Genomic DNA, 23,194 nt, shown 5'->3' on the forward strand with positions numbered 1-23,194 from the left:
GGCAATATTGTATCACTAAGGAAAAAAAATCATAGGAACATGCACATGGAAAATAAGTGCTTGTTGAATATAAATACTCCTGATAGAAAATGCAAGAATTCAATCATCGTTCTAGTTTTTGAAAAAAGCCAATACTAAGTTTTTTATGTTTTATGTTATTAAAGTCATCAGTTTTTATTATAAAACTATGCAAGGATAAATTATGTTCCCTTATAAATAAAAAGCATAGTGGAGAGAGCTTTGGAAGTCTTCAGAATCAGGAAGACCAGGGCACAAATACTGACTCCAACCTTTTACAGTTCTGTGAACTTGGGTGAACCAGTTAATATCAGCTTCCCAAACTATAAAATGAGAAAAACAAGCCCAATGCCTGGTTGAACACACTGGTTCATGTGATATATGTTAGCCATTACTGCTTTTGTTATGATTACTTTTGGCCATAATCACTTAACTGTGAAAACGGGGACTTCCCTGGTGGTCCAGTGGTTAAGACTCTGAGCTTTCCAGGGAAGCAGATGCGGGTTTGATCCCTGGTCAGGGAAATAAGATCCTACATGCCATGTGGCATGGCCAAAAAATCTTTTAAAAATTCAAATAAAAGGAAAAACCAATATTTTACATTACATCCATTCATATGGGTTTACACATTAAATGATGCAAGAAGCACCCATCAAGCTATATCCTGCCATACTTTTCTTATACACAAATCAATTCCTTCATTTTGTGAATATTTGGGCTTCACTTTTGCCCAGCAATAGAGGCAAAGTGGTAAAAGACTTAGTTACTTCCTTCAGAGCTCAGAGGGTGGTGGTGGGGGCAGATAAGTAAACAGACATCATACCACCGCACCTGCTAGGAAGTCTGGATGACGGAGTGGAGGAGCTCCTGGTGAACTGTGCACTCCGGAAGGGCCTCATGTATCTGGTGCCCTATGGGCCCAGCACTTCCATAAACGCACAGTCCTTTCTTGGGCCAGAGCCAGGCTTGGTAGGGCTGGGTGGAGGGTCAGACATGGCTCCCCGGTGGAGGCAACTGTTTACATACTTGAGTCTTGAGGACGAGGAGGAGACGACAAAGGAAGACTGCAGCGAAGAACGTGCCATGGAAGGAAAAAGCGTGTCTAGGTGCAACCTGGGAGAGCGTGGTCTGGCCTCTGTAGCGACCTCAGTGAGTTCAGGACAAAGGAAGGAAGCTGGCCGGGGAAGAGTAAGCACTGAGGCCAGTAAGTACTAGACAGGACCTACCATGCAATGACAATTTGGATTTTATTCTAAACTCAGTGGGAGCAGCTTTTGTGTGCTGTGCTTGGTCAATCACTCAGTCGTGTCCGACTCTTTGTGACCCCATGGACTATAGCTCTCCAGGCTACTCTGTCCGTGGAATTTTTTAAGCAAGAATACTGGAGTGGGTTGCATTTCCTCCTTCAGGGAATCTTTCCAACCCAGGGATCAAAGCCATGTCTCTTGATTCTCTTGCACTGGGGCAGGCAGATTCTGTACCACTGAGCCACCTTGAAAGCCCATGGGAGCCACTGAAGAGTTTCAATACAATATAACTAATAACTAGTACAACTAGTATAGTATGACTAATACGTGGCCAAAACATTGTATGTATTTTGCTATCTGGTCATTTGTATTTTAGAAAAGGAGATGGTTAGATCTATTTTTTTTTTTAATCAATTGTGTATTATTTACCAGACAGGAAGTTTTAGTATTTAGTAACTGTTGGTAGAAATATAATTAAATTTCCTCACTTTGGAGCAATTTAATTTGAAACAATGTCACAGTAAACACAGCAATTCATCACTGTTGCACTTTGTTTTTGTTGTTGTTAAAGGATAAACAATTCTCACAAATATTACTTTGAAACAACAGAAACATGCTGTTTTAATGCCTAATCTTCAAAAGCAGACAATTATTGAATTAATATTATACACAGTCAAAAATTCATTACGGGGCTGGGATCAAAGAAGACCATGTTCTTGGAAAGGTTTTCAGTCCCCAAAGCAGAGGCCACTTCAAGTCTTTCTTTCACGAACCAGCGCACCCTCACAGTGAACTGAAAAGAACAAGTCAGTAGATGCAGTGACTGTGTCCTCTGGACGCTTTCAAAGGCTTCTGACTGCTGTGTCAGCTTCAAAAGACCCAGAGGGCACTCCACAGGCCTTCCCTCTGCCTCCTCTCCATCGCCTGGGCTTGACAAGGACAAACTTCTTTTCTTTCAAAGAAGGAAACTGGGGAAAGGACTCACTTTTTATTCATTAATAATTCAGTGCCTTGGGTTTCTGTCCTTACTAGGCACTAGCCTCTCTGGGAGCTGCCAACACACAGATGAGTACTTCTTTAAAACTCCAGCACACGTCAAGACTCAGGTCAACTGTGCTTCTCCCACGGAGATTCCCAAGTCATCCCAACAAGAAGCAATCTTCCCAAGCTCTGAACACTTCACCCTTATTCTTTCCCCTCTTATCACTGTTAACACAGGCAAATGCCATAAAGTGAGTTTGGAGGTGTGTAGGTGGCTTTGTCACTACTACTATATGTTTTAGGAAAAAACTTTCCTTCCTGAATCTCAGTGCTTCTTACTTGCAAAATGGTGTTATTCATGGAAGGAGGAACAGATTTTCTTTACAGTGTGTGCACATAATTCACAATTGTATTATTTATTTGGCTGTGTTGGGTCTTGCTATGGTATGCTGGCTCTTCGTCCCATCACGTGGGGCCTTCCCTTGTGGCATGGACTCTCTAGTTGTGCCTGGGTGTAGCTGCTCCCTGGCATGGTGCAAGGAAGAATCTTAACCACTGGACAACCAGGGAAGTCCCAAGGACAGATACTTTTAATTGTCATTTTATAAATATGGCAACTGAGATTCACAGACATTAAATAGCTTACCTAAGGCTACAACGCTATAATCAAAATATTTCCAAAAATCAAAATCTTGTATATTGTCCAAGATACCACAATTACCTCCTACAACACTGAATTTAATAGGACTTAGAGAAAAATTATATTTCAATACACACCTGCTTCATGAATCTCTTCCTTTCCAGTATATGAGGAAAACACCTGCCTGGAGAACTTGTACTGTTGTTCTCGAAAATTATTTTGTAAGTAGTCCATCAACATGACATAACCAGACTGTTGCATTGTAAGAACTTCACAGAAAACAGCCAACTGGAAAGAAGATAATTTAACTTATAATTTAACATACTTGCTTCAAAGGCATATCAGCAAATGCTTGAAAACAGGTATTCTGTAGAAAACAATTCTTTTTAAATTGCTTCAATTACTCCATTTGTTTGAACTTCCAAGATTACCTGGCTTTCAGAAATGCTAACTGTATCTTTAAAAATAATCCAGTCAACGGTGTCTGTGCAGGGAGGTGATGTCAGGGAGCCATTGTAAGTGTAATACTTGTCAGTTGAGTTTGGCAGAAGGTTCAGCAAAGTGAATGGATCCAGCGCAGCCTGTTTCCCTACAAAGGAACCACACACATCTCAACTGAAATCCTAACACTGGAACTTAGCTGTTCAAAGCCTCTATGAAACTGAGACATTACATTTTGGTATGTATTTAATCAGAACTGACATTTTAAGAACATTTTAGATACATATCTAAAATTCAGATAAAACTGACATATTCTAAATTTTTCTTGCACATATCACAACATAGTGTTAGTTGCTCTATCTTTACATGGGCAAGATGCTGGAAAGATCATTTTTACATATGAAAGATTCAGAAATCATATGGCCATCTGAATAGATACCAGGAAATCATTCAATAAGATTGAATATCAACTTGTGGAAAACAAAACCATATTCTGATGAAAATTATCTATAATGAACATCGTATTTTAGGGTGACTTACTGAAAGGTTTTCCCCTAGTGATAAAGAATGAGACAAGGACATCTTCTAGCACCATTTCTTACACTGAACTGGAGGACCAGGACATTTTTTTTTTACTTACATTAAAGTAAGAAAAAGAAAGAAAAAAGGCAAAGATGGACTAAGAGAACAATGGAAGAGACCCACACATATGTGATTATTTGACTTATAACAGGAAAAATTATTACGCAGTTGAAATGCACGGCCTTCTCAATAAACCATGCTGCATCAATCAGACATACTTATGCAAACCATGAATCTTTATTCCCTCCTTCACACCATAATCACAAATCAATTCTAAGTAGGGTCTGGATCTAAATGTGGACAGAACAATAAAGCTTTTAGAATAAAACATAGAAAATTATCTTCATAATCATAGGATAGGTTGAGATTTATGAAATAGCTTGCAAAAAGTGTTATTCACAGAGGGAAAAATGATCTACCTGATACTCAAAGTCACCATTTAGAGAGTAAAAAGGCAAGACAAAGAACAGGAAATATATGTCAAATTTTATATATGCAATAAAATATTGATTTTTTATTTATAAGTTGAATTGAGAATAGAGAATTGCTACAAAAAATCGATAGAGCTTTCCTAAGCCTGAGAACCTTGAAACAACCCAATTATAGCTGTCTCCTTGAAAATCCCATTTTTGATCTTGCATCCGTGTAACGGCTTTTACCAAAGGCACTGCCTTGGCCATTTAGCCCTCTGGGTACCAGTTCTCACTCATGTGGGCAGCAATATGCTTCCCAGGAGCTTCCCAGGTGGCTCAGTGGGTAAAGAATCCGCCTGCAATGCAAGAGATGCAGGAGACCTGGGTTTGATCCCTGGGTGGGGAAGATCCCCTGGAAGAGGGCATGGCAACCCACTCCAGTATTCTTGCCTAGAGAATCCCACGGACAGAGGAGCCTGGCTGGCCATAGTCCATAGGGTTGCAAAGAGTTGGACACGGCTGAAGTGACTGAGCACACACATAGGCATGCTTACCAGTGTCTAACTTATTTTCCCATCCTCTTAACTCTTACCCAGACAAGTGCATGTCCTCTTTTCTGCCTTGTACATTTTGGTAATTAAGAAATAGTCCCTGAAGCTAATTTCATCTCATCTAAGTGAGGTGCCACAGTGCAGAGTAGTAACATATGAATTATCTGGGGATCATTAAAAAAAATACCAGTGTCCCAAACCCCATCTGCAGCAGTGGGACTTAGGTATCTACATTTTTTAGGCTAGGTGTGTCTACATGTTTTAAAAAGAATCCCCAGGTGATTCAAACATGCAGCCAGGGTTGAAAGCCTCAAATTGAGTGACAACTCTGCAAGATTTCAGTCTTCGTGAATCCCACATTCCTCATTTTAAAATGAAATAACTGGATCAGATGACCTTAACAGTATATTACAGTTCTATACGATATGAAGACTGTACACATCCTCATGGGAAAAAAAATACTTCCACTGGGCCTTCCAGGTGACTCAGTGGTAAAGAATCTGCCTGCCGATGCAGGAGGTGAAAGAGACCTGGGTTTGATCCCTGGGTCGGGAAGATCCTCTGGAGTAGGAAAATGACAACCCGCTCTAGTATTCTTGCCTGGAAGATTCCAGGGACAGAGAAGTCTGGTGGGCTACAGTCCGTGAGGTTGCAAAGAGCTGGACACGACTAAGCACAATAGCACACACAAAAGTTAAATTATTGACTATAATCTTCCTGTAATACAGAAGCTTTTTCAGGAAGAAGGGTAGTGTTAATAAAATTGTAGATAACTTCTTCCACTCTGAAGCTAAGACTAAATCTTAGAAGTAAAAACCTGTTGATTAAATTGATAGTGCTGTGTATGTACAACCTAAATCTAGTTTTAACCCACTAGAAAATTCAGGTTACATTAGGTTTAAAGGATTAATTAGTAACTTCTAAAAGTATGTCTTCCTCTCCTCCAATGTCAAGACAAGATTATTTAGAATTCAGACTCAGATTCAAGTTCTCAGAAACTAAGGAAACTATTTCAAACATGTGAATATTTAAACATTTTCAAATTTATGTTTTTGATATCTAGAAAATCTGTGATTAAATAACCTCCTTTTTAATCATCAATGTACTACAATTCTTCCTTTGATAAAGGAAAAACTTCTTTTACAAATGTTCTGTGGAAATGTGGAGGTGGAGAATACTAATTAAGTAAGGAGCCAGAAATTGACTCCCTGCTAATTTAGGTGGGAAATGAAACTGACAACAGGAGACCTAGAGGCCAGAAAAGCAAAATCAGATTTGAATAGGGATGGTGAAGTAGATAATTTTTTGTGAAATTGGGAAAGAAATAAAAGCAGGAAAAAGTTAGTAAGAAGTGAAAGAATCAGAAACAAAGGTGATTCCTCCTTCCCTCGTCTCTATACAGAATCCATTCTTCCTGCCTCTGAACTTCACACCACTCATCTAGTCTCTGTCATGAATATGTTGAGTATTTTCTACCTTATGTTTTTTATTATGTACCTGCATGTCCTAAGTTTCTTTCCAATATTGTAAGACTTTGCAATCGCAGTAGTATTTTTTAATTGTACAATCACCTTACGAGAAAACTGGACTAAGGTGGCTTCTTGTGGCTTGCAAACATATGCACTTCATCTGAATAACCTCACTATTGCTAAACAAAAATCACACATGAGCCAATGTTGCTCTATTTGTGATCATTCACTCTGTCATCCTCTTCTTTCTTAATCAGCGATAAACAAACCAATCAGATCTTTCTTCTGTGGGAGGCTGAGGGCAGGAGGGGGAAAGATGAGGAGAGTGAGAGGGAGATAAAGACAAAGACCATTTCTAGGTCCAAGGCAAGGAAAGAGACATTAAATACTTAAAATCAATTCATCGCCTAGGATAATAAGACTTAGGATGAGGCTGCATCAACACTGGTGGTGAGGATTTGTCAATATACAAATACCTGGGCTGCCTTTGTGATTAGAAATGCTTTCCTAATCATTTGATTAATCAGATGACTTCTGTACACAAGTCAGATGAGATGAGAATTCCCATTTGAGAATCACTGACTATGTTATCTAGATGTGTCTCTTCCTTGCAACGTGAAAGATTCCAATTAACAATCTTTGTGTGCATGTGCGTGGACTCTGTTTGGCGAAGATTAATGCATTATCTTTATATTGTTATCTTTGTATTGCTATATACACTATTTCTCACCACTCCATGTGAGAGCAATGCCTAACATAGAGTAGGGAAAAGATGGGCTTGTCCCTTGAGAAAAATACAGGAACTGAGCCACCAGCTCACACGGTGATAAAACAGATTTTATAATCAGAAGGATGTTTGGAAAATGTTGGTTTTTGTGGAAATCATGTTATATGAAGAATATGTGGCAGGATTTGGGAGTTTAGCTGCAGTTTCTGAGTCACTGTCTAAAGACTAGCATTGCCTTCAAATTCCCAGCAGCGGTGGCTGGCAGCCAATACTGGGAAGCCTTCTGCTTACTGGGCACTGGGGGACTTTCTAGACTCTGAAAGAGGACTAAATTTAATCCAAGAACTCTCAAAATGGAAACATTTAACTCTGGGAGGACTTAATTTACTTAGTTTGGACGAATCACATTTCACAACTATTTCAATCAAATTGACAGGTGTTTTATATGTGTTTGGAAATATAGAACTAATATAAATCTCTACAGTATACTGGAACAATCTTTTTGTTCAGACAGGTTCTAAATCCTGGCTTTACCACTTACCAGTTGTATGGGCTTAGGTGTCCTTGCTAAGTATATGGAAATATTAAGTAGATGAGTTGATAGGCGTGGAGGATTTTATTTTTTGGTAAAAAAAAAAAAGGATGGAAGAAATTGGGGCACTGGTAGAGACAGAAGATAGAGGGGAACAGAGGGCAAACAAGTATGTGTTTCCAGACAGCCCAGGGGACCATTTGTTCTGCTCCTGAATTAACAGCCAGGACAGAGGCAGGATGCTATTAGGAAACGCATATTCCCACGGAAGGTATTATGTGATAGGTTCTGAAGTATCCCCCTTAATGGCTTACAGACAGTAGATATTAAAAAGGAAAGTTCAGTCCAAGAACATGAGCAAACTGATTTCCTAAGCTCATACTATACCCTCCTACAGTCCCCCAGAAACACTGAAGAGGCCTCAATTAAGTTACAGTTACAGTAAGTCACAGTTACACAAATCAGGACTAACAACTAGTGTTAGCATCACTTCTGTGGTCCCCACAGCCTGATGCAAAGCTTGGGAATATTCATGTTCACATTTTACATCATTTTAAGTGTAGGATTTCAAACTAGTTGCCTTCTTGCAGTCTGCATAAACTCCACTTTCTGACTGAATGAGGGAAAAATTAAGTGTGGCTTATGGTGTGGTGGTGGTTTAGTCGCTAAGTCGGTCCGACTCTTCCGACCCCATAGACTATAGCCCTCCAGGTTCCTCTGTCCATGGGATCCTCCAGGCAAGAATACTGGAGTGGGTTGCCATTTCCTTCTCCAGGGGATCTTCCTAATCCAGGAATAGAACCCGAGTCTCCTGCATTGAAGGCAGATTCTTTACCGACTGAGCTATAAGGGAAGCCGGCTTATGGTATTCAGTGTTAAATTTTACAATCTGGGTAGATGCAAGGAAATAACTAACAGCTTGATGCTGTGTTTGACTATACCTTTAAAAAAAATAATAAAAGAAAACTGCACTGTAGGAGTTCACATATTCCAGACTTCTGAAAAGATTGGTTAATTCAGGTTCTCACATAAAACTGACAAAGATGAACTAATCCTAGGCTTTCAAGAAAAAGATCAGTTGTGAGTTGTGTTTCTGATTTCAAATTTTGCAGCTTTCCCGAGAGGAATAATCCTCTTTTTATTGATAACTCAGGACAACATTAATACCCTGTTTGTGGGTGCTTAATAAAAATAACGTGTTTTCTGTTTCCTGCCAACGTTGTCAAAAGCATGTGCTGTGACAAATTACAAGATCTATGAGATAGGAAGCAGAACAATATAAAGCACAGTGTGTCTTGTTCTGTATAAGCATTCGCCTTCCAAAAATTCTTAAATTGGTAAAGCAAAGGATTTACCAAGGAAACCACCATAGAATACATTTGAACTTGAGTAACAATTCCCTTTTCACTTTAGAATATAATTTTTATAAAATAAACTAGTTTCACATTACACATTAGAATCTTTTATAGAGGAAACATGCAGAGACAGAGTAAAAACATAGATTTAAATGCATAATGTGATTAAATTATTTTCAATAATAAAATCGGAAAACTTCAACTTCCTACTTACATTAACATTTTATGATTTCCTGTGACAAAAATTTCTGATAAATTGTTCTTCAGTAATAAATGTATAAATGGTCAAGGGTCAGATGTGAGAGATTTCTCCTCTCTACAAAGATCTTCCCTTATTTTTTGGTACAAGTAATTTTAATAACATTGCAAATTCATATGAATCCAAAGTAAATCTGGAAGAAAGAGATTTCTCCAGATAGCTTACCAAAACGACTAACCCTCTCCACTCCATCTATAATTGCTTTGTAGTCCAAATTTTCTTCTATTCCAACCTGTGAAAGAATGACATTCTAAAAATGGTATAAAATACTTGACTCGGTATTCATGTATAGATTAGTAAATTCCATTTTAAGTATTCCAAAGTAATGTCCTCTAAAGGCACACTTTTTTCCCACAGCAAAGTAAGAATGAATAAAACAAACACCTGATAACTTCAATTTTTGATTAAGAAAAGAACATTTTAAAATGTTACTATTCACATTTGCTGCTGTATCACGCTGATGCTTTGCAAATGGGCAAGTCTCCTAGTGTACAAGTATAGAGGTTGGAAGTGACATTCCTAAGGAATACAAGAGCTCCTCTTTTTTTTTTTGCAATAAAAAAACAAAAACCTTTTTATTTTGTATTGATGTATAGCCCATTAACAATGTTGTGATAGCTTCAGGTGAACTGTGAAGGGACTCAGCCATACACATACATGTATCCATTCTCCCCCAAACTCCCCTCCCACCCAGGCTGCCACATAACGTAGAGCAGAGTTCCATGTGCAACACGGCAGGTCCTTGGTTATCCATTTTAAACACAGCAGAATGTACATGTTCGTTCCAAAATCCCTAACTATCCCCTCCCCCTAACCCCTCCACTGGCAACCATAAGTTCGTTCTCTAAGTTTGAGTAAGAGTCCCCTTTTAAACATACCAGGCAAGAGGCTGTTCTCTTTGAAATGATGACCAGTTATCATTCCACTTGTGAGTCCTTCTATTTGTTAAAAAAAATGTGCTTTGATATTCCCCATCATTGAAAAGTTAGTGCTAAATCCCTATGTGAATATATATATATACATATATATACATATGATTACCTCAAATAAAATGGATAAAGCTCTTAACTTCCCTTTTCCTTTAATTGCTTCTTCAAAACTTGAAAATCGGTCTGCATCAAAGCAGTAGATCTGCATCTATAAACATAACATTGATGGCTTTATTACATACAAAGACTTCACAAAAACTTCAGCAAAAAGACAATAAAATAATTAAATAATTTGTCAGTTCAATAAATTCAATTTGAGACATTTTATAAATGATATAATTCTATATTTTGCAAATTTTCAAAATATTTTATTAATTACATGTATACAAAGCTACATTTACTATCAATTACCCTTCAACAAAGAACAAAATACAAAGTTAGACAGATCTAGACCCGAAAGTACCACTTTGAGATTGAGCAATTTTCAAATGTAATAAATTTATTTTACTCTATTTTTTTTTGGCTGTACTTTGAGCAGTTTGCATGATCTTAGTTCTCTGACCAGGGACTGAACCTTCATCCTTGGCAGTGAAAGTACAAAGTCCTACTCCCTGGACTATCAGGGAATTTCCAAATATAATAAATAATCAGATGCTATTTTAACTATTTTGATGGAATTCTTTCAAATATGGTTTCAATCTTCCTTGAATGGACGTGACTTACTTGATGGTCTGAGTTACCAGTTTTGGATATTACTGTCTTGAGCTCTACTAAGAGTGAAACCCTCAAGGAATCTCTGCTTCTACCTAAAAAATACCTAAATTCCTTATTTCAAGTCTCTCCTCCTGCTGTGAGGTTATGTGTCTGTGTTAGTCGCTCAGTCATGTCTGACCCTGTGATCCCATGGGCTCCCACGGGTTCACCAGGCTCCTCTGTCTGTGAAATTCCCCAGGCAAGAATACTGAAGTGGGTAGCCATGTCCTTCTCTAGGGATCTTCCTGACACAAGGATCGAACCCAGGTCTCCCACACTGCAGGCAGAGTCTTTACTATCTGAGCCACCTTGTCAATTTCTACTTGAAGTCCATACATCTATGATAGTCTTCGCTCTCTGATAGGTTGATGTTCCTCGTGTCACAGGCTTGGAAATTAGATAACTCAGGTAGTTTGGAGATGAACTAAGGGAAGAACAGAACCCTCAGAGATGCTGAACGTAAAGTGAGGGCTGTGATCAGAGAAATAGTTGGGTGTGCAGCAGAAGAAAGCAGTGACTCCTGTCTTGGGTGGTCACCAAAACCTTTCAGCCACCCTGAAGCATGAATGATTTTAAAGCTGGCAAATGAGAAGGCAGAAGAGAAAAATGGGTGTTCAGGTCAGATGGTCCAGCTAGGAAAAGCCTACAGGCACGAAAGTATGAGAAGTGTGGGAAAGTGAAAGCGTGTTAGGATTTCAGCTGAGCACCTATGAGAAGAGGAGAGAGATATGAGACTGGAGAAGCGGGCAGGGGTCACAGCAAGAAGGAGTGTGAGGCAGCCCCAGCAGTCTGGGCTGGAGGGCAATAGAAAGTCCTTGATGGGGGGGCAGGGCTAAGGGTTAGAGGGGGCAGTGCAAGGGATTAAGACTGGAGGGACTTACACATCCAAGTAAGAGACTAAGATGATTGGAACCTTTTTCTGACCTCCCACATCATTTAGGGGCAGAACTGAGGAGGTGGTTATAGGATGTGAAAGGCCAGAAAAAAACCGCAAATCAAGCATACCCTCTAGTTTCTCCGCTTGCACAATTATTTTTTAATGTTTCAGTAAATCATTTTATTAGAGAATGACCTATTCAATAAACTTCCATCACTTAATTTAGCGCAACTCAAGAAACCAAAAATCTGGAGAGACAATTTATTATTTTTTATTTTTTCTTGGAGTATAGTTGCTCCTGCTTGCACAATTATATGGTGATTGTTTTAAAAAAATAAACAACAGGGAGTTCCCTGATGGTTCAATGATTAGGATTCAGGGCTTTCACTGCTGTGGGCTTCAGTTTGATCCCCAGCTGAAGAACCAAGATTCTGCAAAGCACATGGTTTGGCAAAAAAAGAACAAAAATATATAAGTAAATAAATAAAATAAAACCCATTAATGTTTAAAAATTAAATAAAAAGAAACAACAAACAAATGACATCTCTGAGAGATGATTTGAGGGGCTTCTAAATAAGAAAAATAAATGAGGTTCAGTACACAGATTCTGTACAATTTATTTTACTGAATCATGGTTTGTGTTATTTTTAGGTTTTTCTTGATTTTACCTTTATTCTAAGGAGTACTGTGAGAGAGCTAAACTCTTAGAACTGAGAATGTTACCTGCTTAATGAGTTGATTTTCCTATTTCTGACAGACAAAATTTGATAAATATACGTTTCTTTAAGAATACTTAAGAAATTATAAGCCACATATTTGAATTTATTATCAATAACTGCTTTGAATTATAAAAGTAAAAATACAACTTTAACACAGGCGCTCTAGAAAGTATGGGAATTTTAAAGGAGAAAACGTAATAATGCTATCACCCAGAGAAAATTACAATTAATGTTTTCTTGGTTTCCTTCAATTATTTTTACAATAGCAATAATTCAACCTTTTATTTAATCCTCCTAATAACTTTATAGAGAAGTGTTACTACTATTAGACGTCAATTTCACAGATGAGAAACAGAAGCTTAGGGAAATTAAATAATTCATACAATGTCATGTCATATAACTACTAACTAAATGTGAAGTCAATATTCAAGCCTTGTCAGTTTGACTCAGACTGTACTCTCTCTCTGCCATTAATTAGTTTTATGCTTTACAAAATTTAGAATAACACTGTGTATACTATTTTACCTTCTGCTTTTTAGAAGCATTCACAGCTTATGATGAACCTTTTCTGTTAAATAAATCATTCTAAAACAGGATTTTTACAAGCTCTATAATAATCCATTGTAATGTAATCATTTCCTTTTGTTTCAACTTTTATTGTTGTAAATAAGTCTTTGCCTCCAAATTTTTGAGTATGTCCTTAATTATTCTTTAGACTAAATTGCTATAAATTGAAATGTAAGTATTGAGAATAAAACATCTAAAGTTATTGATAAGAACAAGTGAAATGATTATTCTTTCAAGCATTTGTTCATTCAAGCACTCCCAGAAAGTCTTACCAATTTATACCTTCTCCAGACGTGTGTGAAAGTGTTCACATATTTCATTGTATATTACTATGCATTATATTTATTTGCCGATTTTAAATTTGAAACATTTATCACTTTAATTTGAAGTTTCTTGGTTTTTTAGGATGTTGATGAAGTTTCCCCCTTTTTTCCCTAATGGGCTATGGGAAGAATTTCATTCAATCATTCACTCATCAATATTTACTAATCATCTATAATATAATGTGACAGCATTACTAGAAAGTGGAAAATCAACTGTAGATCTTATACAGCTCAGACCAGAGAGAAATGCAGATATTAACCAAGTAAACAAAATATAACTGTATAAATTACAATGTTACATTTCAAAGTAATCAAATTATATGTTAAATGAAATCCCAGTGACTTAGAAAATGAAATAGTAACTAGTGGGACTACTGACTTACCTCTAGTGGAAATTTTTGCCCTTCTAAACTATGTTCTGATCCATCAGATGACATATTGCATTTTCCCCAGTGAAAGGCTATCTTGCTTGCTTTGAACACTGTTTCTGAAACCCCTCCACTGAGACGGTAGTCATTAGTGAGATTAATTTCCACTTGAAAAAAAAAAACAATAAATTGACATCTAAGTTTCTGAAAATCAAAATTAAAAACTTAAATTTTCTTCTATTAAGGTATATTAAGAACATAATTTATTTGATAAATTTAAAAAATAAGCTACAATTTTGAAAGCTGAACTTGTAACTGCATAATATACTTAATGTATCCTATTGCCACAAATGTAAAATAAATCCAAGACCTTAACTGCCATACAACACTTAAAGCAAGAGACAGGTCGTTCACCTACTCATCTGTTTGCTATCCTACATCTTGTTTGGTGTCCAAAACCCTGCTCCCCTAATGCCTCACATGGGGGTGAGGGGACAGTTAAAGGGAGAAGGAACAGAAGATTGGAAAGGAAAGGTCTTTTCTCCAACCTTCTCATGTTCCTGTTTCTATTCCTTATCAAGCTGCTGCTGCTTTTGTCCCATCTCATGTTTCCAAGCATCACCCCAGGCTTCATCAAGCTTCAGAATTTCTGTCCTAGACTGTGGCAAGGAAGGCGGGAGACCTTTTCCTTTTGAAGGGGTTTTAGCCATCTCATGTTTGAACCCTCGCTGGCAAGTCTCAGAATCTTAAACTCTATTTGAGATCCGTAGCAGATACCATCTACTATCTGTATTTTAGGAGTCATCTGGGGATTAACGATTCTCTTGAGAGTTTAATGCATGATTTCAACGTCTCTCAGTCAGATTTAAATAGTCTTTGTTTCATTAGGCAGAAATCACTTTTGGCATTTGGAACTGAATCCAACATACTGAGCAGTGTAAAGACTTCTGAGTAAAACATAATTAATCTCTAGGCTGCGTTTTGGTTTTTTTTTCAGCAGACACCAGCTAGTTCGAGATATACATTTTCATGAATAATAACAATAACAACAAACAACAACAATAATGATCAACATTCATCACTTACAACATGACAGGCAGTACATTACTTTACAGGTATTAAATATTTGATTCCACACAATGGAAGATGATACCATTACAATCCCTATTTTACAAGATAAGGAAATTGGTCACAGCAAGGTTAAGGAATCTGCTCAAGGTTCCACACTGTGCTTTAAATGGCCAGAATTAAACCTAGAAAGTGTGGCTCTAAAGATCAAGTGCTCGACCACAATCCACTAAGAAAAATGAAGCAGAGACTGCATGCTTTACTTCTCTGTAACATCCACTAAAACTGGTAATTAAAATGTCTAACATTTAGGACAATGTACTATTATATATTTAATTAATAATACATTATCAGTTCAGTCGCTCAGTCATGTCCGACTCTTTGCGACCCCATGAACCGCAGCACACCAGGCCTCTTGCAACATATAAAATTATTCATTCAACAAATTCTTATTGAGTGCTTATTATTTGTCACGCACTGATCCAGAAAAATTCCTACCTTCACAGGATTTAAATTACCATATTCACACAATTATATTAGCAAAATATGGAAAATAGAGAAAAATATCACATACAATAAAATCACTCCAACACAGCTACTAATACAGTGAATATTTTTGCTAATCTTTCCCCCATGAGTATATTTGCTTTTACATAACTTGTTGATAAACATACAATTTCATTTAAAATATAACATCAGAAAAAAATGTTTGCTTTTGTAAACTTCTATTTGTTGCTTACTGGAATTTTTATGACATTATATTTTGCATACTAAGAAAAAAATTCTTTATTAGAGAGTGCTTCCTAACTATAGTATATAATTTAAAACTTTCTATCTAGAAGGACCAATACTTTCTTAAAATTCAATTATAGTAGATTGCTTTTTTCACATTCAAATATTGAACATAACATACAACTTAGTAGAAAAGATCAAATAAAATGCCCAAGAGAAAGAAATTCTGATTGACTAAGTGACTAACCAGTGATAGAGTTATTAAGTTAATTAGCTATATATTATGTTATCTTTATCAGCTCTTCCTGTGGAGGCATCTTTATTGCTGTATTACGGGAAAACATTATGACTTCGGTTATTTAATTTTTTGTACACATTTCAAAAGGTCTAAACTTCCAATTTTCTATTTGATTTCTTGTATCTATAGTTTCTATCCAGTTCATACTACATCATTCAAAGAAAAATATAATGGAAATCATCTAAACATACTCTAAGTCTGATAAACATATTAAAGTCAGAAGTAAAATGTAAGTATTTTACCTGTTTTCCCAGTGTTATGAATGAATGTGTTTTCCAAAGATGTTTTATCCCAATCCTGAAATTTAAGTTTCTTAAGATTCACATTTACTTGTGTAAGATCTTCATCAATATTGATAGGAGACTGTTTGGGGCTATTACATGTTGGATATTTCTTTCCCCAATTTTTTTGATTCAATGCTCCTAAGGGAAAAAAGCAATAAGTTTGGTTTTTAAATAATTATGCAAAAGCTAAAATTTATGTTTATAAAGTAGCTAATGTTACATAAAAATAGACACAACGTTGGGAAAAACTGAGACATCTTTAAACCAATTCTTAAGAACGATTACAATTGGTCCTCTGTATTCACGGGTTTCACAACTGCAAATTCAACAAACTTCAGAGCAAAAATATTTGGGAAGAAACTCCAGAATGTTCCAAGGAAACTTTAATTTGCCAAGTACTGATAACTATTTACACAGCATTTACATTATGTTCAGTTCAGTTCAGGCCCTCAGTCCTGTCCGATTCATTGTGACCCCATGGACTGCAGCACGCCAGGCCTCCCTGTCCATCACCAACTCTCGCAGTTTACTCAAACTCATGTCCATTGAGTCAGTGATGCCATCCAACCATCTCATCCTCTGTCGTCCCCTTCTTCTCCTGCCCTCAATCTTTCCCAGCATCAGGGTCTTTTCAAATGAGTCAGTTTTTCACATCAGCTGGCCAAAGTATTGGAGTTTCAGCTTCAACATCAGTCCTTCCAATGAACACTCAGGACTGATCTCCTTTAGGATGGACTGGTTGGATCTCCTTGCAGTCCAAGGGAATCTCAAGAATCTTCTCAAACACCACAGTTCAAAAGCATCAATTTTCTGTGCTCAGCTTTCTTTATATTTCAACTCTCACATCCATATATGACTACTGGAAAAACCATAGCCTTGACTAGATGGACCTTTGCTGACAAAGTAATGTCTCTGCTTTGTAATATGCTGTCTGGGTTGGCCATAACTTTCCTTTCAAGGAGTTAGCGTCTATTAATTTCATGGCTGCAGTCACCATTTGCAGTGATTTTGGGGCCCCCAAAAATAAAGTCTGCCACTGTTTCCACTGTTTCCCCATCTATTTACCATGAAGTGAAAGGACCAGATGCCATGATCTTAGTTTTCTGAATGTTGAGCTTTAAGCCAAAGTTTTCACTTTCATCTTTCACTTTCATCAAGAGGTTCTTTAGTTCTTCGCTTTCTGCCATAAGGGTGGTGTCACCTGCATATCTGACGTTATTGATATTTCTCCCAGCAGTCTTCATCCCAGCTGTGCTTCTCCCAGCCCAGCATTTCTCATGATATACTCTGCATATAAGTTAAATAAGCAGGGTGACAAGATACAGCCTTGACATACACCTTTCCCTATTTGGAACCAGTCTGTTGTTCCATGTCCAGTTCTAACTGTGCTTCCTGACCTGCATACAGATTTCTCAAGAGGCAGGTCAGGTGGTCTGGTATTCCCATCTCTTTCAGAATCTTCCACAGTTTGTTGTGATCCACATAGTCAAAGGCTTTGGCATAGTCAATAAAGCAGAAATAGATGTTGTTTTGGAACTCTCTTGCTTTTTCAGTGACCCAGCGGATGCTGGCAATTTGATCTCTGGTTCCTCTGCCTTTTCTAAAACCAGTTTGAACAATTGGAAGTTCACGGTTCACGTATTGCTGAAGCCTGGTTTGGAGAATTTTGAGCATTACTTTACTAGTGTGTGAGATGAGTGCAATTGTGTGGTCATCTGAACATCCTTTGGCATTGCCTTTCTTTGGGATTGGAATGAAAACTGACCTTTTCCAGTCCTGTGGCCACTGCTGAGTTTTCCAAATTTGCTGGCATATTGAGTGCAGCACTTTCACAGCATCATCTTTTAGGACTTGAAATAGCTCAACTGGAATTCCATCACCTCCACTAGCTTTGTTTTTAGTGATGCTTCCAAAGGCCCACTTGACTTCACATTCCAGGATGTCTGGCTCTAGGTGAGTGATCACACCATCGTGATTATCTGGGTCATGAAGATGTTTTTTGTACAGTTCTTCTGTGTATTCTTGCCACCTCTTCTTGATATCTTCTGCTTCTGTTAGTTCCCTACCATTCTATCTTTTATTGAGCCCATCTTTGCATGAAATGTTCCCTTGGTATCTCTAATTTTCTTGAAGAGATCTCTAGTCTTTCCCATTCTATTGTTTTCCTCTATTTCTTTGTAGTGATCATTGAGGAAGGCTTTCTTATCTCTCCTTGCTATTCTTGGGAACTCTGCATTCAAATGGGTATATCTTTCCTTTTCTCCTTTTTTTTTTTTTTTTTGCTTCTCTTCTTTTCACAGCTATTTGTAAGGCCTCCTCAGAGAGCCATTTTTTTTTTTTTTTGCCTTTCTTTTTCTTGAGGATGGTCTTGATCCCTGTCTCCTGTACAATGTGAGCCACATTGTATTAGCTATTATAAATAATCTAGAGATGATCTGAAGGCTACAGAAGCATGTATATAAGTGATATGAAAATAGCACACCATTTTATATAAGAGACTTGCACATCCACAAATTTTGGTATCTGAAGGAATCTTGGAACAATCCCTCTCTGATACTGAGAAACAACCAGATTCCTAGATTTAGATTCTGGGTTTTAATATGGTACACCATAAGAACAAGAGAAGGGGTCAACAAGACCGTTGTTTAGCCATCACACTCTTACAAATCCACAGAAAATCAATTTGTCTTATTGGATGTTAGTCCCTGCCCAGGGTTCCAGATTAAAACATGTCCAATTGATAGGAGTTAGATTCTGATCTGACTTCCTTAGCACTCTCCACGGGGGGAAGGTGGGAGGCTGTAGACTGTGTATCATCCCAGCCATTGACTGATTTGGCTTAATTTCCATCCGTGTGTGTGTTGTGTATTAATCACTCAGTTGTGTCCGACTCTGCAATCCCATGAACTGTAGCCCACCAGGCTCCTCTGTCCATGAAATTCTCCAGGCAAGAATACTGGAGTAGATAGTCATTCCCTTCTCCAGGAGATCTTCCCAACCCAGGGGTCAAACCCAGATCTCCTGCATTGCAGGCAGATTCTTTACCATCTGAGCCACCAGGGAAGCCCAAATTTCCACCTGCTCAGGGTCTTATTTATAAAAACATAATCATCTTGGCTATCTTTGAAATCTCTCTTTCTTTTCCTTCTCTCTCTTCTTTTTTTCTGGTCATAAAACTTAACAGATTTTATTGTTTACCAAGAAGACAAATAAAACAGGGCTTTCCAGAATTTTGTTTACCATAAAGTAAATTTTCATCTGTTCCACAGAATGAACAGTCCTCTCAACCAAAATTGCCCTGTAATGCCTTTATTTCGACACTACCTGAAGCCATAAACCATCTCTCATAACCTTACCTCACTGGATATCAACTGAGCTAAGTATCCATGCAGTGCTAAGAATGGGTATGTCTTATTTAATGTTCATTTATTAAAATACATGAAATGTTGTGGTCCAAGTCTCAACCTCTTCTCTGGCTAAACTCTAGCATTTCTACAGCCATTCCATGAAAGAGCAGGTAGCAGCGCCATTTTCAGCTTCTTCCTTTCAAATGATTTTCTTTTTGAACATGAGTACGGGCAAGGCCAAGATTTTAAATGATTGATATTCAGAGAAATTATAAGAAAACATACCATCCATACAACTCTAGTCTATACCATCTTTTTGGGATAAGGGAATCAGTGAGGATGACTTTCATGCAAGCTGTCATAGTGTGCTAAAGCTCATTTTGCATAATTTAACCCAGGAAAGAAATAATAATTAATCACACCATGGAACTGCCTGCATAGCCTGGAAAAATTAGGCAATTCATCTCCTAGTGAGGCATTCACCAGAATCAGTAATAGGTGCTGAAAACTTATTCTGTTTTAAAATCTTAGCTCTAAGTTTAGAGATTGCTTGAATATAATATGCTTTAAATATGCATAGTGATGCACAGTTTGGCTTCTAGGAACAGCTTTAAAGAATTGAGTAATAATACTATGTTAATTTCACTGTAAAGAACATTGGCATGGAGACAAGAAAGCATTGCTTGTTTTACTCATGTCATTGTAAGAGAAACAAGACAGAGAAACTGCAGTAGGAATCAATAAAGCCCTTCCTATTGCTTTAATTTTTAAAAACAGTACAATAAATTCTGAGCACACTTAGGAAGAATCTTATAGTTGTGATGCATAGAAACACACAATTTTAAGTCTCTAGTAACACTGAATATGATTTATAACCTGTTTTGTCCATAATATTCTGTGCTCATCTTTATGTGGATTCTAACTTAGCACATCCAAAACTGAACACTTGATTTCTGCCCTACAAGTGCCTCCTACTTTCACTGTCATTCCTAAACATAGAAGTCACCCTAGTGCCTCTGTTTCCTCCTCAGTAAGCCCTTTGGGTTCTACCTTCAGAATATTTCCTTATAGGTCATTTCTCATCTCCACTGTTAGCGCCCAAGTCCAAGCTACCCTCATTCCTGGCCTGTAAGTCTTGCTGTTCCACAGCCGCATCGCCATCAACTAGGAGATCGTTAGGAGAGTCAGGTCTCCAGTGCAGCCTCACCAAGTCAGAATCTACATTTTAACACAATCTGCAGGAGATTCTTATACACATTAAATTCTGACAAACAATGACTTAGACATATCCAGTAGTCATGTATGGATGTGAGAGATGGACCATAAAGAAGGCTAAATACTGAAGAATTGAGGTTTTCAAACTGTGGTGGTGAAGAATACTCTTAAGAGTCCCCTGGACAAAAAGGAGATCAAATCAATCAATCTTAAAGATCAGTCCTGAATATTCACTGGAAGGACTAAAGCTGAAGCTGAAGCTCCAATACTTTGGCCAGCTGATGAGAAGAGCTGACTCACTGGAAAAAGACCCTGATGCTGGGAAAGATTGAAGGTAGGAGGAGAAGGGGGACAACAGAGGATGAGATGGTCGGATGGCATCATAGACTCAATGGGCATGAGTTTGAGCAAACTCTGGGAGACAGTGAAGGACAAGGAATCCTGGTATGCTGCAGTCCATGGGGTCTCAAAGAGTCGGACATGACTTAGCAACTAAACAACAATAAAGTGACCCATGTCTACCACGAGATAATACAAACAGGTTAAGCTACTAAATTTGTTGTAATTCACTGTGTGGCATAAAAAAAAGTAATGCAATCTGTAGCTAGTCATCTTTTAAAACACATATTAGATTATGCATAACTCCTTGACTTAGGTCCTTCCAATGCCTTTTCAAATTAGCATATAATATACAGACTCTTTCCCAGGGCTGACAGACCCTGTATGATGTCACCAGTCACATCCACTCGGATCTCATTTTCTGCCACTCTGTGGTGATGACTTTCTATTCCAGCCACATTGACTCCTTTTCTGTTCCTTAAGCATGAGAAGCCTCAGGGCTTGCCACTTGCTGCCACTCACTCTTTCTGGAATCTTCTGCCCCATTTGTCCGCAAGGCTTCTTTTGATCAGGTCTCTGCCCAAATGTATCTCTTTAGAGAGAGGCTTTCTCTGAACAATCTGTATAAAATACACTTCCCTTCCTCAGCAATTCTCAATCACTTCTCCTTATTTTATTTTTATTCTCCTAAGTTAGTAATTGGGGCTTCCTAGGTTGTGCTATGGAGAAGGCAATGGCACCCCACTCCAGTACTCTTGCCTGGAAAGTCCCATGGATGGAGGAGCCTGGTAGGCTGCGGTCCATGGGGTCGCGAAGAGTTGGACACGACTGAGCGATTTCACTTTCACTTTTCACTTTCATGCATTGGAGAAGGAAATGGCAACCCACTCCAGTGTTCTTGCCTGAATGATCCCAGGGACGGGGGAGCCTGGTGGGCTGCCGTCTATGGGGTTGCACAGAGTCGGACACAACTGAAGTGACTTAGCAGCAGCAGGTTTCGAGTGGTAAAGAATCTGTCTGCCAATGCAGAAGACATAAGAGATGTGGGTTCGATCCCCGGGTGGGGAAGATTGCCGGGAGAAAGGCATGGCAACACACTCCAGTATTCTTGCCTGGAGAAACCCATGGACAGAGGAGTTTGATGGGCTATAATAGTTCATGGGGTCACAAAGAGTCAGACATGACTGAAGCAACAGCACAGCACAAGATACTTACTATATTTATTTATTTGTTTCCACAATCTAGCATCTAGAGAAAAGCCTGGCACATGGTAGGCATTCAATAAATGTTTGTTGAATGACTGAATCAGACAAAAAAATGTTAAATGTCTTTTGTTTTATTAGTCTGAGCTCACAGGGGTCTAACATAGGATGACAATAAGAAAAAAGAAAGAAAGAAAACTGACCAACTAAAGATCATTTCTAAATTCAACAGCAGGCCACATCTACCTGTCTGTCATATGACAATTTTGTTGAGCAGTCCCCACTAAACTTCTGCTAAAGAATCTCCCAAGAAAGATCTGATGTCCAAACTGTGCGCTGTCTGACAGTATATGATCCTGAGTCACTGGATTACGTTTGAAGTGCACCAAATGACCATACTGAGTATGGACTCAATTTAAATCATCTACTAGCTCATCATGCCAACTATAGCATAGGTTCTGGAAGCCTCCTTAATTTCTGTGATTAAAAGACAAAAGAGCTAGAATAGGGAAAAGAAATTTTTCAGTGAAAAGGCTGTAAAACAGAAAAAGTCCAAAAATATAAGACCTTGATATTCTTTTTGCAATGGACTCTGAAAAAAGGATGTTTCAGATTTTAACTGTGTTAAAATTGTGCACAAGGATGAAATATAAATCAAAGAAGCATTAAATACATGTTAGCTGCTTTGATAATGAAGCAATATTTAACCCTATGCTTAAATATTATTTTTAAAAGTCCCAAATTAATGTTGTTAATTTTGCAGTTGGAGACCACAGTCCATGTAGTAATTAAAGCCAGGATGATGTATCCAAGAAAGCAGGTATACAGAATTCATTAGAACTATACTGTATCACTTGAGTGTTATCAACAAATGTTGTGAAGGAAGAAATTAGGATATGCATTGTCATTGCAGCAGAAGATTAGCAAGGTGATTTACCCATCAGGAGGATTGCAGACT

At 37.9% G+C, this 23,194-nt stretch overlaps 1 protein-coding gene across 4 annotated transcripts in view; it reads right to left on the minus strand.

The window, feature by feature from the left end:
- PTPRZ1 (protein tyrosine phosphatase receptor type Z1) overlaps nt 1-23,194 on the minus strand; it is a 195,400-nt gene that overhangs the window by 71,918 nt on the left and 100,288 nt on the right. For all 4 annotated transcript variants that reach the window (XM_020892535.2, XM_070466368.1, XM_070466384.1 and 1 more), the window contains exons 3-8: nt 16,092-16,271; nt 13,767-13,918; nt 10,257-10,352; nt 9,381-9,447; nt 3,318-3,475; nt 3,024-3,174 (exon numbers count right to left, since the gene is read on the minus strand). In XM_020892535.2, the coding sequence (XP_020748194.2) occupies nt 3,024-3,174; nt 3,318-3,475; nt 9,381-9,447; nt 10,257-10,352; nt 13,767-13,918; nt 16,092-16,271 (804 nt within the window). The remainder of the gene's footprint in view (nt 1-3,023; nt 3,175-3,317; nt 3,476-9,380; nt 9,448-10,256; nt 10,353-13,766; nt 13,919-16,091; nt 16,272-23,194) is intronic.

Source organism: Odocoileus virginianus, chromosome 1 (genome assembly GCF_023699985.2).
Source record: "Odocoileus virginianus isolate 20LAN1187 ecotype Illinois chromosome 1, Ovbor_1.2, whole genome shotgun sequence".
Taxonomy (NCBI): domain Eukaryota; kingdom Metazoa; phylum Chordata; class Mammalia; order Artiodactyla; family Cervidae; genus Odocoileus; species Odocoileus virginianus.